This window comes from Sphaerodactylus townsendi, linkage group LG03, assembly GCF_021028975.2.
Source record: "Sphaerodactylus townsendi isolate TG3544 linkage group LG03, MPM_Stown_v2.3, whole genome shotgun sequence".
Classification (NCBI taxonomy): Eukaryota; Metazoa; Chordata; class Lepidosauria; order Squamata; family Sphaerodactylidae; genus Sphaerodactylus; species Sphaerodactylus townsendi.
The window spans coordinates 17,438,076-17,464,334 of NC_059427.1; the positions used below are offsets into that span (position 1 = coordinate 17,438,076).

Sequence of the window (26,259 nt, forward strand, 5' to 3'; positions counted from 1 at the left end):
TCAGCCAGAAAGGCAAAAATAATGTAAATAAATAAAATTGTCAGTTAGAACCAGGGAGCCATGGTGTCTACTGATTTTGTTAATTTTCCAGGGTAATAACCATCCCAAGAGACCTCCCCATCCCGATTCCAAAGAACTCTCTCATACAGCATATCAGTATGATGATCCAACATTAGATATTGGGAACACTTCAAAATTTGACTCGCTATTGCAAAAAAGATTTCCAGATTTTAAAAAATGTGAAGTATTAAATTTAAACCCAACCAAGACAATGGGAACCTCAGGGCAGCGAATAAAAAAGTACAATGGTTATTAAAAAATTTTAAATACCCAAAGTCTGGTTCTGGTGGGTTTTCCGGTCTGTGTGGCCATAGTCTGGTGGATCTTGTTCCTAACGTTTCGCCTGCATCTATGGCTGGCATCTTCAGAGGTGTATCATAGAGGGAAGTGTAACAGACTTGCCTCTGTGATACACCCCTGAAGATGCCAGCCACAGATGCAGGCGAAACGTTAGGAACAAGATCCTGAGACCAAACACAACCCGAAAAAACTTTCCCACCAGAATTTCAGATGAACCATGCCGTGAAGAGGCTTCGACGGCCACATACCCAAAGACATCAATACCAAAATCATAATAGCTTCATAAACTCATCTGTACAGGCAACGAAAGCTGCTAAATATCATGGAAAGCATGGCTGAACAGATGATAAGACACTTTTAGTGACACTTTAAAAAATTTATTCTTAACTGAAAAACACAAAACAGGGAGGGAAAAAATTAAAAAAAATACAAAAGGCTCACTTATCACAAAGTCTCAAAAAACACAAAAGGAGAACAACCCCCCTTATAGCCTTCCCATTCTTTTCCTATCTTTTCCTTCTCTGATATCTCAGAGGCCATTCCCTACTTTGCTCTTCGTTTCGTTTGCTGGAAATGCCAGGAATTGAACCTGTGGCCTTCTTCATGAAATGCCGCAGCCCTGCCAATATAGCTACGACGATCCTTCTCCAATCATTATACATCAGCCTGATCATGCAGGCTTCAGATCGGACAGGTACACGGACGCTCCATGACGCAGTCAAAGGCCTCAATAAAGTGCCAAAGAACTTTGAAGGCCCAGATTCTTCACTTATTTTTGTTTATATATTAAAAAATGAAGCTCTAATGTGCTTAGTTTGCCCCTTGCCCAAGCAATCAGCATCTCAACAAGAGACTTTTATTTCAAAAACATAATTTCAGACAACTGCTTGCTCAAATTTGCCATGATGATTCAAAGAACCACTCTGAACCTTAAGCCTTACAATTGCTGCTCTAGAAGAGGATGGAGGAGTACTTATGGAGCTGTGGAGGCTTATCTGGGGAATTCAGATTAGCCTGTGCACTCCCACACACGCCAGCTGGGCGACCTTGGGCTAGTCACAGCTTCTCGGAGCTCTCTCGGCCCCACCTACCTCACAGGGTGTTTGTTGTGAGGGGGGAAGGGCAAGAAGATTGTAAACCCCTTTGAGTCTCCTGCAGGAGAGAAAGGGGGGATATAAATCCAAACTCTTCTTCTTCTTCTCTACTTATTTTCTGCATGTTTTTTAAAGCAGTGATTGCCTGGTCTGCAGCAACAGGGATTAGACAAAATATGTATACCTTTAAGCATCATGAGCTGGGGAACAAGCAATAAGGGAAGACTGTTGCCAGCTGTGCCTCACTTGGGAACTTCATCCAAATCCTTTTGGAACTTCAGCCACCTACTGTGGGGAAAGTATGCTGGGCTCAATCGATGCTCATCAGATGTCATATTATGTTCTTAAGTACATGAAATCTTCCTATTTGTGCTCATAAGGGCAGATGCCCATCTTAAAGCGATCTGCTAAGTTATTCTTTGATTGCAGTGGTGGGATTCAAATAATTTAACAACCGGTTCCAGTGGTGGGATTCAAATAATTTAACAACTGATTGTTTACAAGCACCGTTTTAACAGCCGGTTCTGCCGGAGTAGTGCGAACCGGCTGAATCCCACTTGGTTGTCTCAAGCTCATTCAGAGGTAGACACTGCATGGATCAAGCTTTAAGACAGAAGCTCTTTCTAGTGTAGTTTTGTACAACATCTCCACAATTGCTCTCTCAGATGTACTGAAGTTGGCAAAGAGAACTCTGTTTTTAGGGCATACATGCATTCTTTACCATCTATGGGTCCCTTCCCGCTCATGTAGGCTATCTGTTGTAAAGTAAGGCTTGCATACTGAATAAAAACAGGAGAAAACGTAAATACAACATTAACATCATAACAGACTCTGTTCTGTGGCATTTCTTCGGAGGAACAGAGAGGTTCGCCACAATTATGATTGTTTGGAGGTTAGTGTTTTCAACTCCGTAATGATTTCCTCGGATTCTGTGCTTTGGCTAAGTTTCTTCAGAAGTTGGTGTCTGATTTACAACTAAGTGTGAGCATTGCTTTTCCAAGTGTGAGCATTGCTTTTCCAAAATTGGAGCGTGTCTGTCGTTTCTTGACTGCATGGCTTCAAAACTGGCACGTGATTTCAATACATTCTCTGGAAAGTGCCAAAAAATTTTCCTTCTCTTCTCCTGTAAGATCCGACAGTGGAAATTTCTGTGGCCTTGGCGATCTCCCTTGTATCTTATGTTTCGGGTCTTGGATTTTGAAACACAATTTCTTGCAGTCTTTCAATCAGAACTCAAACTGATTCTGAAAAAGTATGTTCCTTACGAAGGTCTTCATCCTGCTTTCCACCTGCTGTTTGGTCACCTGCTAGTGGACATAGAGGACCACAAATTATTCAAGCCTCAACAGCAAGAAAAAAATTGTTACATTGGGGGCTGAGAAGGGACATGGTTCCCAATTGCATTGTAACGCTTAGTTAATTGATTGGTTAGAACACATCAAATCGAATAGAAATCTGTCCCCAATGAATCAGGAAGCGTAATTTAATTTTTTTAAAAAAATTCACATCTGCTGGTGGAAGATTTATTTATGTACAAATGGGGCAACCACAAGAATTTGGAAGGATGTGTGTGTTTTGCTTCCCTCTCGCTATTTCCTGTTTCCCTTCCTTGAAACTGCCATAACCCCTTTTTTCCTACTTTCTTCTCTCCTACCTTTATTTTTCTTCAGCTGTCCTTCTTTCCCCTGGCAGCCATTACCTGGGAAGCATTTAGCCCAAACACCCACAGTTAGATGGCAGCGATATCTTTAACATTTTAATTTCCATTCCCCTACTTCAATACACCAGAACCAAAGGGACCTCAAGAAATACAATAGTGTGCCCGACTCAGAGGCACAGCGGAGATCTGGGTGTTCTAGTAGAAAGACTGACGAAACGTCAACAGTACATCAACTGTGAAAACAGCAAACTCCATATTGGGGATTATTAGGAAGGAGACTGAAAATGAAGTGGCCAATATTGTAATGCCTGTGTGTAGTTCTATGGAACAGCCTCATTTAGAATACCGTGTACAGTTCTGGTTACTGTATCTCAAAAAAGAACAGGAAAAAAATTAGAGAAGAAGACAAGCAAGATTATTAAAGGGCTGGAGCACCTTTCCTATGAGGAAAGGCTGAAGGGTATGGGACTTCTCAGTTTAGAAATCAGGCAACTAAGGGAGCATATGAGGGAGCTTTATAACATTTTAGGGTGTTTAATTATAGGAGTTTTATAAAATTATAGGACAGGGAGTTTTTTTTTTCTCCTGTTCCCATAATACTAAAACCAAGGGCATCCAATGAAATGGATAGGCAATAGATTTATTATGGACAAAATGAAGTACTTCTTTACTCAACAAGAAATTGTTGGATTCATTGCTAGAAGATGCAGTGATGTCTACTAGAATAGGTGCCTTTAAAGGGGTTAGACACATGGAAGACAGGTCCATCAATGGCGACTTGTTATGGTGACCAATGAGAACCTCTACATTCAGGCCCAGAAAACCTATAAGTACCAGTACTGGGAAATAGCACCGGAGGGCTTGGCCTCTATGCCCTGTAGTTGGTTCTCCAAGGCCCCTTCCGCACACGCAAAATAATGCGTTTTCAAACCACTTTCACAACTGTTTGCAAGTGGATTTTGCTATTGTAGTAGCGCACTGCCGACCCAGCAGTGCCGTAGTAGAACGTTGGGTGGTGGGGGGCTCCGCGTCTCGTCTCGTTCTTACGCTGACCACGTGGGTCGACTACAGCTATTCCGCACAGCTTCAAAGAGCACTGAAAGCAGTTTGAAAGTGCATTATTCTGGATGTGCGGAATGAGTCCAAGACAACTGGTTGGGCACTGAGGATGATATATTTGATGGACCACTGGTCTGATCTAGCAGGGCTCATGATCTGTCTCCCAGATTAAGAAATGTTCTCAACGATGAAAGGAAGACCCTACCCATTAATCAGTTAAAGCATAAGTGGGCAAAACAGAATCCATCCTCTTTCTAGATTTCTGAATTTGCCCAACAAGTTGCTTCTCCTCTCAGCATCTTACCTGTTATGTAGGAGCTAAATAAACTTGCGTCCCTTCAACAAGCTCTACAGTCCAGAGAGAGCAGGTATCCTGTAGTATGAAAGGGTGGTTAGCACCATTGCGGAAACAGGATATGGATGCTGTGCTTTCTTCTTTGCTCTGTCTTTTATAACTCTGTAAACTATCCTGTCCCTCACTGAGGCCCCTTCCGCACATGCAGAATAATGCACTTTCAATCCACTTTCGCAATTGTTTGCAAGTGGATTTTGCTATTTCGCACAGTAAAATCCAGCTGCGAAGTGCATTGAAAGTGGACTGAAGGGCATTATTCTGCATGTGTGAAAGGGGCCCAAGAGAAGAGATTGAGAACTTGTGGAAATAAACATGCTCTTAACCTGATTTCTCTCCCTGTGAGCAATTTTCTTTTTATTAGTGACACACCTTAATCAAACGGACAGGCTGGAAAACTGGGTTAATTAACACTAATGTTGATAGAACTCCTCAAAGACTGTTCTAAGGTCATATTCCAGTGGTGGCGAACCTTGGGCACTCCAGATGTTATGGACTACAATTCCCATCAGCCCTTTCCAGCATGGCCAATTGGCCATGCTGGCAGGGGCTGATGGGAATTGTAGTCCATAACATCTGGAGTGCCAAAGGTTCGCCACCACGGTCATATTCCAACGACAGTGCTAATTCATCAAACTCCTCCTAAACGGTTCTGGGATCATATACCAATAATGGTGTTTATTTCACAATTATTACATCAAGGATATTTCACAAGATCAAGGTCCCCTCTTCAGACCTAAAATGTCTGAATACATGTTCAGCTTTGCTTTTAAACTACCCAATATGAGTCAGAGTCAATAGCGGGCTAGAGGCCCACTGGTATGGAATATTGTTTTGTTAGTGGCTGTTAGGACTACTGGATGTAATAGTGAGTAGGCAAGCAGAAGCACACCCTTGGGTTAAATGGTTAGGCAAGAGTATGATAAAGCTGTGTTAGTCAAATGCCTGTGTAAATTGAGTCAGATAGTAGTTTTGGACTATTTCAGGTAGCTCTCCAAGGCTGATGTCGACAGAGTGCTTGCCGCTGTGAGACCAACCTCTTGTCCTCTTGATTCGTGGCCCCCGTGACTGTTGAAGGCCTGCCAAGAGGTGTTATGACACCCCTTGCTGGATATCATCGATCACTCCTTTGAGCAAGGAGTGTTCCCAGGGAGGCTGAAAGAGGCAGTGGGACACTCCTTCCTCAAGAAGCCATCTTTCGATCCTGCTGATCCAGCCAACTACCACCCAATTTTGAATCTGGTAGTTAAGAGAGTGGTAGTGGAACTTCAGACATTTCTGGATGACTCATTGGTCTAGGACAGTGGTGGTGAACCTTTGGCACTCCAGATGTTATGGACTACAATTCCCATCAGCCCCTGCCACCATGGCCAGTTGGCCATGTTAGCAGGGGCTGATGGGAATTGTAGTCCATAACATCTGGAGTGCCAAAGGTTCGCCACCACGGGTCTAGGATCCTTTCCAGTCTGGCTTCTGTCCTGGCCATGGGACGGAGACCGTGCTGGTCACCATCACAGACAAGCTCCGACTATAGCTGGACTGAGGCAGGTTAGGTTTGTTAGTGAATTGGCACCTCTACAACCCCAATTACCTTTGAGAAGTCTCCAATATCCACTCACATATCAATATGACTGAAGCTTGCCCTTCAACTGAGCACTTAGACACAGAACTTTGTAAATCTCTCAGTTAAGTTCAAGTAGGGACATTTGTTTTGTGAGGGGGCATAATTAACCCTGGTTGTGCTCTTCATATAGATAAAAATTTTACATAGGGCACCAAAACATTATATCTCATCCCGGTCGAGTTCTGGGACATTTTCAAAGTCTTGGTGCTAACCTTTAAGGCCTTAAGTAATATTGGACCTGCATATCTTCAGAACTGCATCTCCCCATACTGTCCTACAAGGCCCCTCAGTTTGTCAGAGGGGAACCTCCTAGCGATCCCCGGCTTGAGAGAAATCCGGCCAGCTTTGACGAGAACCAGGGCTTTTACAGCCCTGGCTCTGGCCTGGTGGAACAAGCTACCAAGTGATGTCAGGGCCCTGCAGGAGTTGTGGCAATTCCGTAGGGCTTGCAACAAGGACATAGGTAAGGGGGGGGGGTTTCTAGGGTTCAACCCCCCCCATTACATGTCTGACGCTCCGCCCACCATTTGTGGGGTTTTTGTATTTTTTTAGTGTTTTTTCAGTTTTTGGCCTGCAGAGGGCGCAGTTTTTAGGGTAGCAGCACCAAAATTTCAGGGATTTGTTGGGAGGCTCTCCAGATGATACCACCCAGGGTTGGTGAGGTTTGGTTCAGGGGGTCCAAAGGTATGGACTCCTAAAGGGGGTGCCCCCATTGTTTTCAATGGGAGCTAATAGAAGATGGGGGCTACACTTTTGAGGGTCCATACCTTTTGACCCCCAGAACCAAACTTCACCAAACTTGGGTGGTATCATCAGGAGAGTCTCCTAAAGATACCCTGAAAGTTTGGTGCTGTTAGCTTAACAATTGCACCCCTGACAGCAGGCATCCCTCAAATTTCCCCAAATTCTCCTTTTAAATCCACCTCCTTCAGCATGGATTTAAAGGAAGAATCTGAGGTCCCCAGTTTAAACATTGAAAGTGATGCTGTTTCAGGGTGGGGGATAATCCACCCCAAAACAGCATCACTTTCAATGTTGTTTTAGCAGGGGATGAATTTAAAAGGAGAATCTGGGCTCCCTAGTTTAAACCCCTTTGAAAGTGATGCTGTTTGGAGGTGGATTCCAGTATCACAGTGGGTGCCCATTGGGGGGGACTCAGATTTTGCACCGGGCTCCATTTCCCCTAGCTATGCCTCTGCCCGGAGGGGAGGGCAGAAGGGACTGCCAGCTGCTGGGGGGGGGGCAAGGTAGGGGAGTCTGCTGTCCCTGGTCTTGGAGAGCTGCTTTTATAAGTATTGAGGGTGGGAGCGGGGCTTGGGGAGGTGTAGCCACATCCCCAGGGGTGGGGGCGTGGCCATGCCCCCAACCCCCCCATAAAAATCTATACCTACGTCACTGCCTGCAAGACGTGGCGGTCCCCCCAGGCCTTTTCAACTATTCGGCCGGATCAAAGGAATTGGATAGGTGTCAAACTCACGCCCCTCCAGATGTTATGGACTACAGTTCCCATCATCCCCTGCCAGCATCATGCTGCCAGGGGATGATGGGAACTGTAGTCCATAACATCTGGAGAGGCGCGAGTTTGACATCTGTGAATTCTCTTTTGGCCTCCGGGGGGATGGCGAAGAGGTAGGAAAGGATCACTTAGTGCCATCGGTTTTATATTTTTATTATTGGCATTGGCATTTAGTATTACTGTTCAATTTTTTTAATGTATATACTGGAATTCTATATTTTAAAGTTTTTATATTGGGAACCGCCCTGAGCCTTGCAAGGATATAAATAAAATCCCACTCTTTCTTCAAGGGTCTCAGGATTGTTAAATGGAATGATCCCATAGATCAGTGGTTCTCAACCTTCCTAATGCCACGACCCTTTAATACAGTTCCTCATGTTGTGGTGACCCCCAACCCTAACATGTATCCATTTTACAGATGGAGAACACGGATGCAGAGTGTCTTAGGTGACCCCTGGAAAAGGGTCGTTCAACCTCCAAAGGGGTCGCTACCCACAGGTTGAGAACCGCTGCCATAGACTATAAACGTATAGATCAGTGGTGGCGAACCTATGGCACGGGTGCCAGAGGTGGCACTCAGAGCCCTCTCTGTGGGCACGAGCAAACAGAGTCCCCCCACCCCCACATACAGATCTAGGCTGGCCTGGGCCGCTGGGCTCAATTATTAGCATTAAACCTAAGACCTAGTTTTGGGGAAGCAGTGTAGGTAACCCTGTTAAGTGCTGTTAAACCTCACTGATTTTCACGTGAAGAACTAAAGTGCAATCCTTTACCTGGGAGTAAGCTCGGTTGCTGGCAATGGGGCTTGCTTCTGAGTAAATGCATGCCTCGGAGCCAACTGCTTTTTCTAAACTAAAACCTCAGTATTCAGGTTAAATTGCCGTGTTGGCACTTTGTGATAAATAAGTGGGTTTTGGGTTGCAATTTGGGCACTCGGTCTCGAAAAGGTTCGCCACCACTGGTATAGATAGTTGGACTTGATGGCCCTTGGGGTCTCTTCCAGCTCTATGATTTTGAAGGGCTAGAAACTTACCTTTTGTTTATAATTAAAGCTAAGAGTCTCAGTAGGTTGCGCTCCATCCCCAGTACTCCTTTCTGTTTCCACATGGTATGAGGGCAGGACCGCCACATACACTCGGTCATTTTCACAGGCTTGATTTCTTGGATGAAGCCTCTGATGTCTAACAAAGGCCAACTGGTGAATGAATGTTCTGCTACACTCGAGGCATTTAAAGAGCCTGCCTTTGGAGTGGATTTTCTGGTGTTTGCACAGGTCTGATTTGTCACGGAACCTTTTCTGACAGACACCGCATTCAAAAGGTTTCTCTCCTGTGTGAATCCGTTCATGCAAGACCAGCTGGGACTCGTAACGGAACTGTTTCCCACACACAAAGCAGAGGTGCTTCCTCTCTGAGTTAAGCAGTCTTTCACATGCAGGGAAGTTGCCTCTCTCCTTATCAGTGGATTCATCTTCGTCCATTTCAGGTTGCTTCCTCTGCCACCTTTCATGCTTTGGCCTACTCTTATAGGCTTCTGGGCTTTGGCTGTCAAGTCCGTGAAATCTTCCCAGTAACTTTCCAGAAGATCTTGCAGGCAAAATCATCTTCTGCTGAGGTTCCCCTTCTCCGTACTCTTTTCCCACAAAGTCATCCCTTGCTGGAACAGAAGTGCAAGCCACATTTGAGGAGCAAACGAAGGCAAGTTTTCAACAGGGGGAGAGGCTGGATCATACTGTGGGTAAGTTAGAAGTGAGTTTCACCTCTAGTTTCAATCCATTGGACAAAGAATTTATCTCCACCCACCCCCCCATTGTTTTAGAGGAAACTGATAAAATCTGATAAAATTGCCAGCCCCCCCCCGGCTCCACCCCCTGCCACCGATCAGCTGGCTCATGGGGGGTTTACTGACAGAGGAGGAAGTCCAGCTGCTGGTAAAAACCATTTTTACTATAGAGTTATTGCTTGAATTCCAGAGCATCACCATTACATAAGCAATGTTATGACATCACTTCCTGTGCTTACTGGAAGTGACATGACCAGCAGCAACATGGCCTGAGCTTCCCTCCTGCTCCTGATAAGTCCCCCTCTTCCCCACCACCGGTTGCCAGGAGAGAGTTGGCTACCTTATAACCCAATGACCCCTCTATATTTCAACACAGGCACTGCCATCCTGATGTGAGCTGCATTAGCACAGTATGGTCAATGCACATTTATTGTAAGACTGAGGCCTTTCTGCACATGCGAAGTGACAGCGCTTCCATGATACACATTTAATCCGCTTTCACCATTGTTTGCAAGTGGATTCTGCTATTCCACACAGTAAAATCCAGCTTCAAAGTGCATTGAAAGTGCAATATTCTGCATGTGCGGAAGGGGCCCTAAACTGGCAGCTGATCCAGGCGCAGCAAGGATATCGCTGCTATCATTTTGATTACCGTTCGCACGGTCAGGATGTTCTGTGCATGACCCCAATAGGTGTAATCGGTTCTCCTTCGAGTGTCGCTATTTATGCATCTTAATTGAACTATTTTATAATGTTAACTGCATTTTTGCCTGTTGTGGGTGTTCCAGGTTATGTGGCCAAGGTCTGGTAGTTTTTGTTTCACCTATACCCATGGCCAGCATCTTCAGAGGCATGTCACGGTGAGATGTGTTTCTCTCCATGGCATAGTGTAAAGTGATTGTGTGGCGGGGTATATGTACTGCCCACCTCACAAGGGAGTAAGGTACATTTGCTTACTGGAATGTGCTTCCTGGAAGTGGGGTTCATTCACAGGAAGTCTGGGTGGGGTTCATTCACAGTTGCATTTGCTGTTGCATTGGCAATTACACATTTTTGTTTAGACTTTTAATGTTTTTATATTCGCCCACTTGTAGATGCTCACAGAGCTGAAAGGTGGCATAACAGCAGTGGTGGGATCCAAAAATTTTAGTAACAGGTTCCCATGGTGGTGGGATTCAAACTGTGGCGTAGCGCCAATGGGGCTGGGCGGGGCACAACGGGGGCGTGGCCGGACATTCCAGGGGCGGAGAATTCCTGGGCGGGGCTGTGGCAAGGACGCAGCCGCTGCGCCGGTCCTTGGGCGGGAAACGAATGCACACAGGTGCAGGCTGCCACGCACGCCGGTGCACCTCCTGCTAGACTGCTTCAAGTTCTGCCGCTACTGCTGAGAGGAGGGGCGTCACTAAGGCAAAAATCACGTGGCAAAATCACCAATTAGTAACCCCCTCTCGGCACACACAAATAATTAGTAACCTACTCTCGGGAACCTGTGAGAACCTGCTGGATCCCACCTCTGGATAACAGTGTTTTAAAATAAATAAAATAAAAATATATAATTCAACCAAAGATGACCTCACATACAGGGATGAGTCACCTTGACCCAGGAAAAGGGGAAAAAATCATAGTTTGGAAAAGAAAATTAAAGAAACGCTGTATACATTTCAACTATAATGTTGGAATGTTTCTGAAAATTAGGAACAGACTGATGAACATGGACCGGGGAGAAGAGAGGGAGGGGCAAATACTTATACAGGGCAGAAAACCTTCGGCAGAGGCTCCACCCAATCCAGCAGAGATCAAATCTCCTCAAGCCTTGTTGGCCCCACCATTGCCTCACCTTCACAGATGCTTCCTAGACACTCCACTTCCTCTGCATCCTGAGGATTTGAGGGCAAAGGTGCTTGGCTTTGGTCCAGACTGCAAAGACCATTCGGATTAGGAATCGAAAATCCTGGTTCAGGGGGAAAGAAGATCAAGTTCATACGAGCAAATCCGACTTGGCTTTATCTGGATTTTATCCTCTTTTTATTGGGAATATATGGACATTCAAGGTAAAATTCTACTCAAATAGCAACAGGGCCCTGAGTGCATCCATATAGCAATGATGCAAACCATGATCCCCACCTGTAGTTCGTCAGTCCTTCATGGCACTACATCCAAGTTGTCCTGGAAGGAGCCACAGGTCACGAAGTTTAACCAGCTCCCAGAGGCAATATCATTGCCCCAACTAAACATCCCTCAACTTTGGCTGATCTGCTATCACTCTTAATAATCTTAACCTTCCATTCCATAAACCATTTTTTGCCACCTCTCCTTTCAACTTTATGGCTCCTCATTCGTAGAACTCATTTTTAGAGTTCACATGCAAGACAGCCTTTGATTGTCTCATCCCTCCACTTTGACCAAGAAAAGGGGGACAACTTTGGAACTCCCTCCCCAGGAAAATTCATCTCTCTTCCTCTATTGGTGTATTCCACCAGTGGATGAAGACTTTTTTTCTTTGTTGGCACACCCCCTATATTGGTAGTGAAACTTCTCCCTGGCTCTCGTATTGTTTGTTTATATGTTTTAATTGAATTATTTTACAATTTTAAAGGTTGTTTTTAATCGTTAAAATGTTTTCACGTTTACCGCTTCAGGGCGGAAATACAGCATGAAATGCTTTAATAGATAAATACAGGATTTCCTTACTGGTCTGGAGACTCCTGTGTTTAATAAGTTGGAAGCTGCAGCTGAAGCCTTTCCCACAGTCAGGGCATGCATAGGATTCTCTTGCCCTGGGAACTGTTAGGTGTACAACAAGATTTGAGATCGCCTGGACACTTTTATCACAGTCAGGGCATCGATACGGTTTCCGCAGCACGCAACTATCTTGACAAGCATTGGAAACCAAACTAAGACTGAAGCTTTTTCCACATTCCAGACAGTCGTAGAGATTCTCATCATCATGGCATCTCATATGTTTCAGGAGGCTCGGCCTGTACCGAAAACTTTTCCCACACTGTTCACACCGATAGGGTGTTTCCCCTGTGTGGATTCTCCGGTGTGTATTCACATCAGTGTTCTGTCTGAAGTTTTTCCCGCAGTCGGGGCATTGATAGGGTTTCTCTCCCGTGTGGAGCCTCTTATGTCGAACGAGGTGAGAATTCCTCTTGAAACTCCTCCCACACACAGAGCAGGAATACAATTTCCGTATCCCAACTGTTGGTTGTGACAGCGCTTCCATGAAACTTTCCTCGCCAGAAGGAACGGTCTTTATCTATCTTCCAGGAACCATCCAGCATTCTTTCCAGTGAGAAAAAAAATTTGGCTGCAAAATAGTTATCAAAAATCTTTATCAGTTTGATCAATAGTTTTCTGTATAAACCATTGTAAAACTAAACATAGGGATTTCAAAGCAACAACCGGAATGGAAAACCATAGAAACTGCACTGAAAAGTAGAGAATCTATATTGGGCTTAAGTAGACATTTCAGAACTTCTTCGCTCCCTAAAACTGTGCCCAAGAGTTCAGGCACCTGGAACAAGTAGAAAAAAGGTGCACAGCTTCTCCCCACCCTGAGTCCTCGCTTGCTTCTGGAAATGATTGCCTCACCCAGACCTATTCCAGCCTATTCATTCTCCGTCAATATTCAGACACCACCACCCCCAGCCTCCAGCCTACATCATTTTTGCAAGGATTGTTTAACTTGGATGGGTTCTTGTCACTGAGAATTCATGTTCAGCCTTTCAGCATGAGCTGAAGGTAAAAAAGAATAACATCAAGCCATAAATAATTATGCTACACATCCAAAAAAAAATCCACAGGCCAATCAGATAGATTCATAATAAGCATTAATCCTGACTCCATCTTGGGTCCTACCTACCCCCTCCCTCTGTTGGCCTTTAGATCGGGCGCCTGCTTTTAACAACTTCTGTTGTTTTAATCTGTATTTATTTCTCGTAACTGCTGGTTAAGTTTTTAATGGGTTTAAGTTATATTTTTGTATTGATTCGCTGTCTTAGAGAACAGCCATATTGTGAGCCGCCTCGAGCCCTTCAGAGGTGAGGCGGCTTATGAATGAATGAATGAATGAATGAATGAATGAATGAATGAATGAATGAATGAATGAATGAAATGCAAACAGGGACAACAGGCTCTAGGTTTCTTACTTTAGGAGCAAGTTTCTGTGTTAACAAAAATGATATTTATTCACTTTCTTCATTTGTAATTCACCTTCTGTACTGAGACATGAGATTGATTACAAAATGCGATAAACAGTATGATACATACAACAAACAATGCAATAATACTGGATTAAAAATTAGAACTGTAACAATTGCAAGACAGAAAAAATCCAAATACACGAAGCTCTAGCTTTTTTCCTGATAAACATCAATCTTATTGAAGAACTGACATGCGCTGGACATCTAAAACTATAGAGCAAATATTCAACCAAGGATTTTTACAAATCATAATCTGGTAGAAGTAATTTGGCAGTTAAACAAAAGTAGAAGAGAAGGATGGAGATTGAATGACAATCGACTGCTACAATAAGAAACAGTGGAAAAATGCGAAAAGATTTAGAAGAATTTTTAAAAATCAATAAAACAGGACATCTTGATGGCTATGATCCGGGAAACTAGTAAAGCCTACATGAGAGAAAACTGCAACCACAGCAAAACAAACGAAGGACAAACTGGAACAAACCAAGAAAAGATTGGAAAGAATTAGATTGTGTAGTAATGCACTGCTGACCCAGCAGCGCCGTGGTAGAACGTTGGGACGCCAACGGACCTACGGCCTTCTGGTCGCACCGCACCCCCACTCCTCATCCCCCTATGAGTCACGGGTCATGAACTGTCTGGCTCAGTCACCGGGCGCAGGGACAATGGTCTTGCCCCCAGGTGAGGATTAGGCTCAGACGCTTACGCTCCTCTCCGCACGTAGCCAGGTGAGATCATGCATCACATGATGATCTCCAGGTCTCCCGGTCTCCCGCTCATCTCCCTACCCACCTCCTTTACACGCCCACAATGAAACCCTAATAAAAGGTGCCAGAGACCAGCACAGGGCAGAGTTGTCAGGATCACGAAATCCCGCGCTTCCTGTTGCTGACGCTCTCCACCAGATGAAACCTCCTCCGCGTCTCGCCTATTCCTTAGCGACGACCCTGCGGGGATGACTACAGATTGTTGGAGAAATAACATAAAATATGCCAAGATAAAATAATTACAAAAGAGATCAAATAATTAAAGAATCCTTTCCTCCTTTTCAAACGGATCTAGTCGATTCTTTAATTATTTGATCTCTTTTTTAAATCTCTGTTTTAAAAGAGACATTTTGAACAGGCAAATTAACTTGGAAGATACTTAGCACAGTTGTGAAGAAACTAAACAGAACAATCACAGGAATGAAGAAAGAGACAAGATTACACATGTAGAAAAAGAAAGACAGGAACTATTTGCCATTTTCTCAAACTTGTATCAAAAAGAAGGTTCAATGGAAGCTACAATGGAAAGTATATAAAATACAGTGTTATATTAAATCAAACTATTACTACCCCAAAAATATCACAAACTATAAAAGAATTGAAGAAAGAAAAGGTACCAGGTCCTGATGGACCTATACAGATATATTATAAGTGCTTGGAAGAAATTTAAATCTTTCCTTTGCATAAAGTTATGGATGAAATTAGTACAGAGAAAATATTAAAAATAATCATGGCAAGAGGCCCATATAACTCTGATTCATAAGGAAGGAACTGATCCATCCTTACTGCATTTGTATATAGACCAATTTCGTTATTAAATATGGATTATAAACTCTTAACTTCAATAATGGTAAAAAGGTTGAGAAAAATGAATACATGAAGGCAAGACAGGATTTGTCCCCCCCCCCCCCCCCGCAAAAATATGGAAGATAACATTTGTTTTGCAGTAAATGCAATAGTATTTGTGGGGTGAAAAGAAAACAGCCTTTGTTTTTCTAGACACAGAGAAAGCGTTTGATAATGCAAGCTGGTCTTTTTTGCTGAAAATGCTTGAAAACATAAGGTGTGGATCAAGATTTTTGAATTGGATACAAAGTATTTATACAAAACAACATGCAAAGATTTTAATAAATGGAATTTCAGTGGGAGGAATACAAATTGAAAAAGGAACGGATCAAGGATGCCCACTATCACCATTCTTAATTATTCTTGTATTAGAAGTATTGGCAAAAAGATCAGACAAGACCCTTGAATTAAAGAACTAAGAATAGATGGAGAAGAATTTACATTGAAATGCTTCACCAACACCATGGCTAAGATGATTATCAATCCACATTTGCTTCTGAAACACTTAATGGAATAAACTAAAGAAGCTGGATCTTTTCAGGATATAACATTAATTGAAAGAAGACAAAAATTGTGTTGACAATAACAAACTGCAGGTCTGATTTTGATTGAGGACTGGATTAAGAACCCTCACCAGAGGATAATAAAATTAGAAACAGCAGATTTGGAAGCATGACTACATAATTGGACTAGTAGTACGACAGAAAAAAAAACTGAAGAAAAAATATGTTTCAAAATGGAAACCATTTGATTAGATAAAGATGGGCTATATATTTTTTTGGATGCAACAAGAATAAGCCACCAGCAATATCACCAGAGAAGCATGTTATGATAAGAAAGTGATACAAATATTAATTTTCTAATTTATGGAGGCATGATAGATGCTCAAGAAGGTTTTAATGTGGATTTTAATGGACGCCAAAAATGTTGTACTGTACACTGTGTTTTAAAGGGTTTTATTTTATAGTTAATATTCTATTTAGTCTGTATTTTGTGTATTTTATTCTTTGTTGTCCAGCTGTTGTGCACCGCCCAGAGCCCTTCGGGGGAGGGGCGGTATATAAATTTAATAATAAATAAAATAAATAAAAAATAAAAGAAGAAATTAAATCTTGGCAAACAATTAAAGATAAAGGGAAAAAACACAATGGCTCCTATATTTTCAATTAGACTCAAGATGATGAAGGGAAATTAAACCAAGAAGAGGTTTGCTGAATATCCCATCCTGTTTGATTGTATTGACGCACTCTGTATAGTCTGCCTCGAACCCCAGTGAGAAAGGCAGGCTACAAAGAACATGAATAAATCAAATAATTGTGACTTGACGGAGCTTGACTAATAGGCACACACTTGAAAGACTGGTACACTGGAGAGCATGCAGTTTCCAAAAGTTTCAAGAAAGTTGTCAGATGAGCACTGTCAAGGGACAGGAGTGTGTCATTCATCACCCCGTGTTGTGCCAGACATGAGCCAACTGATAAGCCAACCCCATGCCTCGAGCACTGAAATACCAGTGCTAGAAAGAGGCAGACAGCGGGCAAGAGACAGCACTGCCTTTCCCCAGACAGCTTCATGCTGGGCAATCCTAAAATGCCCGATTGCAATCATGAGGAAATGCAGCAACATCCCGGAAGGGGCTCCTACTGCTGATGTCCCGCCCTGAAGCAAAATGCTGGCTGGGATTTAGCCCTGTACGCTCCTCCGGATCATAGTTCCACCTGACTCCGCAGCACTCTACCCCGCTCCCCCTTCCAGCTCAGCCCGTTACCTACAATTCTTCGGAGGAACGAGCAAGGTTTAACACTTGTTTGCCATCGCGGGCTCTGTCCGACAAGAGAGTGGAGGAGAGGCAGTCTCCACTTCGGTCGGGCGTACAGGAAGCAAGGCTCAAGGTCTCCCCCCAGCGCTCAACCACGTGGGAGGGATCGAAGCCGATCAACTGGCGTTGTCTTCCGAAGAAGCCCGCCTCCTTCCCTGCAAACTGGGACAGGGAACGGCAAAGAGAGAGAGAGAGAGAGAGAGACGGGTTGTTTTGCCTCCCGCAGATATTAATGCAGCCTCCTCTAGTGGCTGCAACTCGGGATTCAAAACAGGAGCCCAGGAAATTAGTGATCTGGAATACTTGAACACATCCGGGGTCTTACTGCTTCCTTTCACCATTTTGGGGAACATAGCGGAACAACCTCCCACTGACTTCGGTGAGCTTGCAAATAGGCACGACACGGTGCCCTGAGTTGCAAAGCGCTTCTCGGACTTCCTTGCGTTGGCCCTCCCCATCAAGAATGCAGGTGCAAAGTTGCAGTTCTTCCCGCGCACACTCAACTCCCTCCCTACATCTGTGCGTGGCAAACTGCAGCTTCAGGTTACATTGCTGAGTGACAGTTCTCGGGGGTGATTACTGGAAAGGAAGTTCTACTATATACGATCTTTCTCCCAGCAAACGTAAACTAGAACAGCAACAGGGAGGCAACTTACCTCGCTGCAAAACTGCTGTAAAGCTGCCGCAAAGCTCACTGCTGGAAAATACGACCGGGGCTGAGCAAAATGGACTCCGCAAAAATCAAATGGAAGGTGTAGATTGTGTAAAGCCTGTGTGCAGTTGGCAGCACACACACATACGGTCCCTTTGCAGACAGGACTTTGAATTTATGGAGAGTGAGGGTGAAGATAACAACCAGTGTGTGATGTTCCTACCCTGTTTCCCCTAATATAAGACATCCCCGAAAAATAAGACATAGTAGAGGTTTTGCTGAAGTGCGAAATATAAGGCATCCCCCGAAAGTAAGACATAGCAAAGTTTTTGTTTGGAAGCATGCCCGACGAACAGAACACAGGAAAAATAAGACATCCCCTGAAAATAAGACATGGCACATCTTTGGGAGCAAAAATTAATATAAGACACTGTCTTATATTCGGGGAAACACGGTATTAACACCTTCAGGCACTCATCTGTGCACACTTCTGCCATCTCCATTCAGGGCTCGACTCTTGCTGTGGTTTGATGGGCGGGAAAAGCCCATTGTTGAAACCAATTTATGGGTTTCATAAATAGATCCAGGAGTGGCAGGAATCATTCCAGAGGAACAGCTCTTTTGCCAAAATACAACAGGCACAGTGGTGGGATCCAAAAAATTTAATAACAGGTTCTGATGATGGTGGGATTCAAACAGTGGCGGCGCCGCACACACACACCTCCAGTCCCTATTGGCAGGGAGGTTGCTTTAGTAACCCCTTCTCGGCACTCAGAAAAATTAGTAACCACTTCTAGAGAAGTGGTGAGAACTGGTTGGATCCCAACTCTGAACAGGCACCTTTAAAGTCTAATGTACGCCTACAGACGCTTTCACACGTGCTGAATAATGAACTTTCAATCGACTTTCAATATCATAGGGAATGTAGCCTAACAGCATAGATGATATTTTATAGAAACACAGGCCATGGACCTCCTCCGACACCCTCCAACCAATCGCTGGGCTCCCCTGAGGAGGATTCTGAAGGAGAGCAAACTCTCCATCTCCCAGCCCTATCCAGCTGAATTGTGAGCTACCAGTAATTAGCAGGCTTGGGAAAGGTCCTTGAACAGCTAACTGTCTATGGGCGTGGCTGACACCGGTTGGTAAGGGACTGGGCCCAGGGGGTGGGGGTAGGAGTGGAATTAAGTGGATTTTTCCTCAGAAAATGGCCTCTTTCTTGACAGGCTGCTTTGTGTGGTTTTTGGTAGTTGTCTTGCTGTAAATATCAAAATATTAGGTACAATTAATGTCACCAATAAACAACCCCCAAAGGATTGTTGTGTTATGCTAGTGCTAGTTTGTCATTTGATATGCTTCTGACAAGATTCAGTTACCAGTAATGGCAATTTAATAGGCGTACGTACATTAAAATGATACTTATTTTTCATCGTTATAAATAGACTGCCACCCATCCTGCTGTTCAGAAGGCGTAACCAACCTCACTGGGCTATTAAAAGATAAGAAAGATGGCCTGATTCCCTGGAGAAAGTGTGGGATAAGAGAATATTTATTGTTGTGATCAATTGACCATAAAAACATACATACAGCAGAACACAGTACCTGCTACAATAGCAAACAAGTAGATTAAAAGAACAAAAGGAGAAGGTTGCATAGATTTTAGGAGCAAAATATTACAACGGGAACAGCTGCTTGATTTTCATTCTGAAAACCTCTGGCAGAAATTTTGCCACCTCTAATGTGATCCTAACATTTTTGTCTTCTAACAAAAAGATGTATGCAGGATTATTCTGTGCTGCCTCTAAATTTTGACAATAGCGGGGAGATCCTCTGTTGATGCCCACAATGATAAAAATAAAACTTGCAGAAAAGAAGAATGTGTGGTAAAGTTTCGATATCCTGAACGTTACAAGGGCATCGACTGAGAGGATAAGGAACACCTGTGAGCCTACCGTGAAGGTTTTCAGATGGAAATACATTTAGCCTTGTTTTTATAAGCAGCCAACAATAATGAAAAACCATCAATGTTTTGAAATAATTAGCACAACAGAATGGGACCGCAGTTTATTTGAAAATAGGTCAAGGAACAAACAATATGGGCACAGGACCAGAGATCAGCTGTAGCAATATAGTGAGGGATAAAAATGTACTATGATTCATTTCATGTTATCTACATGATAAACCTACTATAGCCTACTGTAGTGTCATTTACAGCATCCTTTATCCAAAATACAGTCAACAACAAGTACATGTAAAATATGGTTCCTGAAGCCCCCGTAAGAAAGGAGGGGGATCTGTGGCAGAGTCAGTGGGCCTTTCCCCACTTACCTTCTGCTGCGCGCTACTCTCCTCAAATAGTGCAGGGTCCTGCGGCACTCCCCACTACAGGGGTGGCGACAACGCAGCCACCCCGAAGCTGCCGCTCTCGCGCCCCCTCCGCGCGCGTCAGTCCTGGCGCTCTTCAAAACGGCGCCTTTTGATGGGGAAGCTCGGGCGCGCGCCAGAAATGACGCGCACTGAGAGTAGCGCGCAGCAAAGGGAAAACGACCAAAGTGGGGAAACGGCCAATGTCTCCAATGCAGAAGGCACCAAATTAATTTCCTGTAGTATACAGTAGCAGGTGTTCAGCGAGACCTTACTGTATACCAGGTTCTGAACAACAACCTATTAGACCACAGCCAGGTAATTGGGCCACTGGTTTAACCCAAAATAACTCTTGTATGTTTAGTACAAACAAAACTGTTTTAAAAACTTTATTTCATTTGTATGCCATCATCCTGGCTAGAGGATGTGCTTTAACAGGTACCAACCGCTTTTCAGGTCACACACTGTAATGAAGGTGGTTTCGTGTCTGGTGTTAAGCCTGTTAAAATCAGTGCTGATCGACTGCTCTCTTCCCTCATTGCCACAAGTCTATAAAGACAGCAAAGTCTAATCAGCTTCTCAATCTATTTCCTTCTCCCACATTAACTAAGGTATATGCAGCATCTACTCAAAGATCCTCCTCCATTCTCATTAACTATCCTGACAGAGAAAGCCTACACCAGTCACCTAGAGATTTCTTACAAGCATGAAGTTTCTGGTGAGCAATGAGAAATGATTTTTGACTGAGGCTCATTCCGCACACGCAGAATAATGCACTTTCAAGATGCTTTCAGGGCTCTTTGAAGCTGTGCGGAATGGCAAAAACAGTTGTGAAAGCAGCTTGAAAGTGCATTATTTTGCGTGTGCGGAATGAGCCTGAATCTTCTCCCACAATCATGACATATGTATGGTTTCTCTCCCATGTGAGTTGTAATATGTTGTGTAAGAACTGAGCTCTCTCTAAAACATTACTTGCATCTAGGGCATTTGTAAGGCTTTTCTCCTGAGTGAATCCGTTGATGTTTTACAAAGGGTAGATACTAAAGTGAAGCCTTTGCCACACAGGGCACTGGAAAGGCCTCTCCCAATGTGTAGCCTCAGAGGTGCGCTGAGATGTGAGCTTCAATTGAGCTCTTCCTGCATTCTGCGTACAAGGGTTTCTCAGTTGTGTGAACTCTGGTGTTCAATGAGGTTGGAACTCACTGTGAAACTTTTCCCACAGTCAGGATATTCGAAAGGTTTCTCTTCCATGTGGCTTCTTTGATATGTAACAAAGTCTGAGCTCTGACTAAATCTTTTCCCACACTTAGTACATACAAAAGGTTTCTCTCCCATGTGAACTCGATGGCATTTAATAAGATCATCCTTATAACTAAAGCTGTTCTCACATTCAGAGCATTTATAAGGTTTTTCTTCCATGTGGACTTTTTGGAGTCTATTCAGGGTTCAACTGGCCCCATATTTTTCCTACATTTAGGACATTTGTAAGTTTTTCTTTGGTGAATGCTGAAGTTCTTACTGTGACTGAAACGTTTCCCGGACTCCAGATATGTACAGATTCTCTGTGGTACTGCCTTGAACAGAGCTGGCCAGAATACCTTCCTAAGACTGGGATGTTTAAAGAATTTCTCTCCCATATGATGTCTCTTTGAGAGTTTATTCAACAATGGGACTTGCTTTCACCTTCCACATTAACGTTTCCTGCCCGCCTTGTCAGTTGTTTGTTATGATCAAAGGAGGTTGATCAAATATTTCAAAAGAGTAATAAAACCGTGTCCAACCTACTGAACTTTGTATTGTCGAAGGCTTTCACGGCCGGAATCACTAAGTTCTACTGAACTTTCCTAGATGGAACATCTCTTTGGTAGTTGCTAAGTTATTTTCATCCTGCTTTAAACAATCATCTCCTTCCTCGCTACAAGTGGATTTGCATTTCTTCAAAACAAAAGAAGAGTGGGACAATTAATCACTTTCTTCTGCACATTCTCCTGCCAAGACAGAAGAGAGAATTTAAACACAAGCAATCCTCTGAAAAGAGGCCAGCTGATTTCTCTGCAAGAGATTCTAGAGGTGTGCACAGGTGTACCTCTCCATAGGGTCTTATTGCTGTGAGCAAGCTCTGCTGACCCTCTCCTCCCAGCCCGGCTGCCCAATACTTAGTTTCAACCCGCACTTCCCAATTCTTCAAGCATTTGGATGTTTAAAAACACCCAGTTTACCCAGACATTTATTCCACATTTTAATTGAATTAATATCTTGTGGTCAGACAGGGATCCTTTGTCTTGAACATACTGTCACTTTTCTCCATTATATCTACATAGCCCTGCAAAAAATCAGCCCCGGCCCTCCTCATTCTCACTTCACATTGGGCCATTGCCACATGCTGCTGTGTCATTTCTCAGCATCTAGTTCCTGTTTGTACCACCTCTAAAGCACCTCTCTGCCCTGGGACCACTGTCTACCAATATTCACAAAATTAAGCTAAGTCTAGTATTACAGAGCTCCCTGCCCTCCATACCTCTTCAAGGCAGCTGTATGCGAGCAGACTCAAAGCAGAGAGAAGAAACTGTTTCTATAGCATCCCTACCCTCATTGGCTTGTCAGTGGTTGCCTTGCATATGACTGCCTTCAATTGGGGATCCTCCCACAGTGATGGAACCCTATCAAGATGCAATGGAGGTTTTTCCTTACACTGTTTCTGGAATACCGGAGATGTTCCCTCTCACCTCTTTAGAAGAATTTTATAACTCCCGCTGCTTGAAAAAAGTTTGGTATATCCTGAAGTTTGGTATATCTCACCCTGCTTTTTCTTTTTTTGAACTATTACCATCTGGCAGAAGATACAGGATCATGAAGACCAGGACAACTAGACTCAGAGGCAGCTTTTATCCTAGAGCTGTGGCTATGATTAACTCCATGGCGATGTGTTGGCGTGGTGATGGCTGCGTAGAGATGGTTGTGCAGGGATGGTTGTAACTTGGGGGTGTGCAGATTGCAGCCCCCCACCGCTCTTAGTGGATTGCAGGTGATGTTCGTCTATTAATGCTTTGTATTTTTGTATTTTCGCTGTTTTGTATTTTCGTTGTGTGGACACAAGGCACAATGTGTGTGCACAATGACATTAAAGTTATTCTATTCTATTCTATTCCTGAATGCCTTCTATTTTTCCCAAACTGAGGAAGATGCCAGTACTCAAAAGGAAAAGTTCTATTCCACAATTAGGTGGGGTTGCCAATTGTCTAGAGAGATGCATATGATGTGCATTGACTGTGCAAACCTGACCTCATTTCCTCTGGGAATCACACCACCCATAGCCAGTTTGGTGCATAAGCAGAGAAGGCAGGGAGCCAACCTGGGTCAAAATTCCATGATTTCTCAACTAGCCCCTGCTCCCCAAACCCTCAGCATGAGAACGATAACACTGGCCTACCTTACGTGGTTGTTGCACTAGGCCAGGGGTAGGGAACCTGCGGCTCGAGAGCCTCATGCGGCTCTTCTGCCCTTGCACTGCGGCTCCATGAGCCGAGCCGCTGGCCCGATCCTTGCCCGCCCTGCAGGCAGCAGGGCGGGCGCATCCATGCGCTTCTCAGAATGAGCGGAGTAAAAGGTAAAAAAAAAAACCTCCCAATATATACAGTGTTATCTTTATTTTAAATGTCAAAAATTATTTGCGGCTCCAAGTGTTTTCTTTTCCCATGGAAAATGGGTCCAAATGGCTCTTTGAGTGTTAAAGGTTCCCTACCCCTGCACTAGGCTTATTGAAGTGAAACGTTCTGAGCATTTTTTTAAAAGTGACACATAAATACTGCTGTGCTCAATTCCTGTTCATCCTTTATTACATGTAAATAAACCAATATATATATGTGTGTGTGTGTGTGTGTGTGTGTGTGTGTGTGTGTGTGTGTGTATTATTTATTGTATCAAATTGTTTATATGCTTTTATCGTAAGCCGCCCTGAGTCCTCTAGGAGACTTGGCAGGGTAAAAATGCAACAAATAAATTAAATTAATAAATAAATTTTAATAATCCTGGCCTCTCCTTCCAGCGGTCCTACGAAGACTGCATGACCTACCTGAGTGCACGATATAAATACTAATTATTACCGTGTGCGGCCTAACAGCTGTTCTTCTCCTCCTGCTAATATTACTGCTTTACTAACAGTACCATCAAAGCGCATGGCCCTTCACAGCACAGCCATTAAGCCCTGCGAGACTTCCGCGCCTCCTTCCCATTTTCGCGAGATGCAAAGATCTGGCAAACGCGCTTCAAACAACGTTTCTGTTCTGTAGCTTCTACGATATACTCCCAGCGGTTGCAAAGAGGAGCCGGTTCTCACTCTCAAAACATCTCCCCGAGTAGTTACTGCTTCTCAGCAGCCAGACGTCCCCGACGGGAGGGTTGTTGTTGCCCCGCGCTTTTCACGCACTGGGATTCTCCACGGTATGAAAGGACCGAATTGCTCCTTTTCCTGAGCCAGCCCAGTAAGGAGGAAGTGGAAGCCGACAGTGTTGTCCTTCTTGCTGCTGGCCGTCGCTGCTTTAGCATTGCAAGTCTTTTCACCTTGGTTTGGCGCACGGAGACCTCCCCGCCGGGAGGCGAGGAACTGCGTGGTGCTGAGCCCTTCCATCCGGAAGCACAAAAGTGTCTTTGCTTTCCGCACCCTTTCAGGCGCTTGCAAACCGAGCCAACATCTATACAGAGCCCTCTGCTGTCCACAACCGATCGTTTAGCATGGGAAAGGAAATCGGGAGAATGTGATTAAATCTCGTTCATCCGAGCATGCGGTTTATTTGACCCCGACGGCAGCTGCTGGGGGTTATGAATGTCATTGTTGTAATTCATTTAAATTAGTTACATTAAAATCCTTGTCCGCGGATGTGAACGAGCCACTTACAAGATCAGACACCTTCGCGCCTCATTTCCCAAAGCTGATTACGTTTGTATTTATTATTCATGTCGTAACTCATATTTATAGCAAGCTCACAGTTAAAGCAACGAGATATTTCAATGTAGTAATCTGACTGAAACCCAAGAAAACGCCTGAACCTGGATGCCCATTAAAAGTCAAAACAAATGAAACAGCCTTTGCAGTACCGCTTACAAATAATACTAAAACATTTTATGCTACGCACATCTTATATATTAAACCATGCAGCACTCTTGGACAGCCCAATCCAAGGGTGGGTGGGTGCAGCCGTGGCTGGGGATGGTGCCGCAGCAGTGCATCCACACAGCCTCCAGTGGGGTATCAAGTGGCATGGGAAGGGGTGGGAAAAGACGCCCGTTGTGTGAAAAATCTCATAGGAAACACAAATTTACGCCACCCTTTTTTGGTGGCATAAGTCTGCTGCTGGCATAGGGCCTGTTCCCAGGCTGAAAGTCCTTTAGGAGCCAACTGAAGTTGGAGGCTGTTGTGGTGGAGGCTTGTAGGACCAAACCTCTGGGTTTGGGTGCTGCAGCGGCCAGCCACCAAGATGTCCCTCTGCACCCGCATCTGTGCCACCTTCAGCCCCCCCCCCCCTTTGGATTGCACAGTCAACCTTGTTCTAGATTCTAGAATGAACTAAGCTCATGCTGTCTGAGGATACTGAACTTACCTACATACGAAAGTGCCATCTAGTCACAGCCAGTTGTGGGGTCCAAAAATTTTAGTAACAGGTTCCCATGGTGGTGGGATTCAAACTGTGGTGTAGCGCCAACGGGGCTGGGCGGGGCACGACGAGGGCGTGGCCGGGCGTTCCTGGGCGGGGCATTCCTGGGCGGGGCTGTGGCAAGGACACAGCCGCTGCACCGGTCCTTGGGCGGGAAATGAATGCATGCAGGCGCAGGCTGCCACGCACGCTGGTGCACCTCCTGCTAGACTGCTTCAAGTTCTACGCGCTACTGCTGAGAGGAGGGGCATAACTAAGGTAAAAATCACATGGCAAAATCACCAATTAGTAACCCCCTCTTGGCACACACAAATAATTAGTAACCTACTCTCTGGAATCTGTGAGAACCTGCTGGATCCCACCTCTGGTCACAACCAATTTATAGCAACTAGCTTTCAAGGCAACTGATTAAGCAGAAGTGGCTGACCATGGCCTTCCAGAATCTTTGGGAAAGGGGGGGGGGGGTTTCTCCCATCCAAGTACCAACTCTGCTTAGCATCTGAAATCT

At 44.3% G+C, this 26,259-nt stretch overlaps 1 protein-coding gene across 5 annotated transcripts; it reads right to left on the bottom strand.

The window, feature by feature from the left end:
* Positions 1-1,460: 1,460 nt before the first annotated feature.
* On the bottom strand, positions 1,461-17,295 carry LOC125430174 (zinc finger protein 883-like). Of its 5 annotated transcripts, none has more exons than XM_048491978.1 (6): positions 17,038-17,295; positions 12,139-12,757; positions 11,285-11,398; positions 8,699-9,321; positions 4,478-4,546; positions 1,461-2,761 (listed from the first exon to the last, which is right to left on the bottom strand). In XM_048491978.1, the coding sequence occupies exons 2-5, from the start codon at positions 12,671-12,673 to the stop codon at positions 4,481-4,483; spliced, it is 1,338 nt and encodes a 445-aa protein (XP_048347935.1). In that variant the 5' UTR covers positions 12,674-12,757; positions 17,038-17,295; the 3' UTR covers positions 1,461-2,761; positions 4,478-4,480. The 5 variants fall into 5 exon arrangements, with proteins under 5 accessions (XP_048347935.1, XP_048347933.1, XP_048347931.1 ...); XM_048491979.1 differs by having other exon boundaries at positions 2,655-2,758; XM_048491976.1 differs by lacking the exon at positions 4,478-4,546 and having other exon boundaries at positions 1,461-2,758.
* Positions 17,296-26,259: the final 8,964 nt, after the last annotated feature.

Excerpts from the sequence above, each read along its gene's own strand:
- LOC125430174 (XM_048491974.1), bottom strand. The coding sequence starts at position 12,673 with ATGGAAGCGCTGTCACAACCAACAGTTGGGATACGGAAATTGTATTCC. Across the intron at positions 11,399-12,138 it reads ACACAGGAGTCTCCAGACCA|GATTTTCGATTCCTAATCCG; the intron begins GTAAGGAAATCC and ends CCCCTGAACCAG. Across the intron at positions 2,762-8,698 it reads GCTTTAATTATAAACAAAAG|CAGGTGACCAAACAGCAGGT; the intron begins GTAAGTTTCTAG and ends TATGTCCACTAG.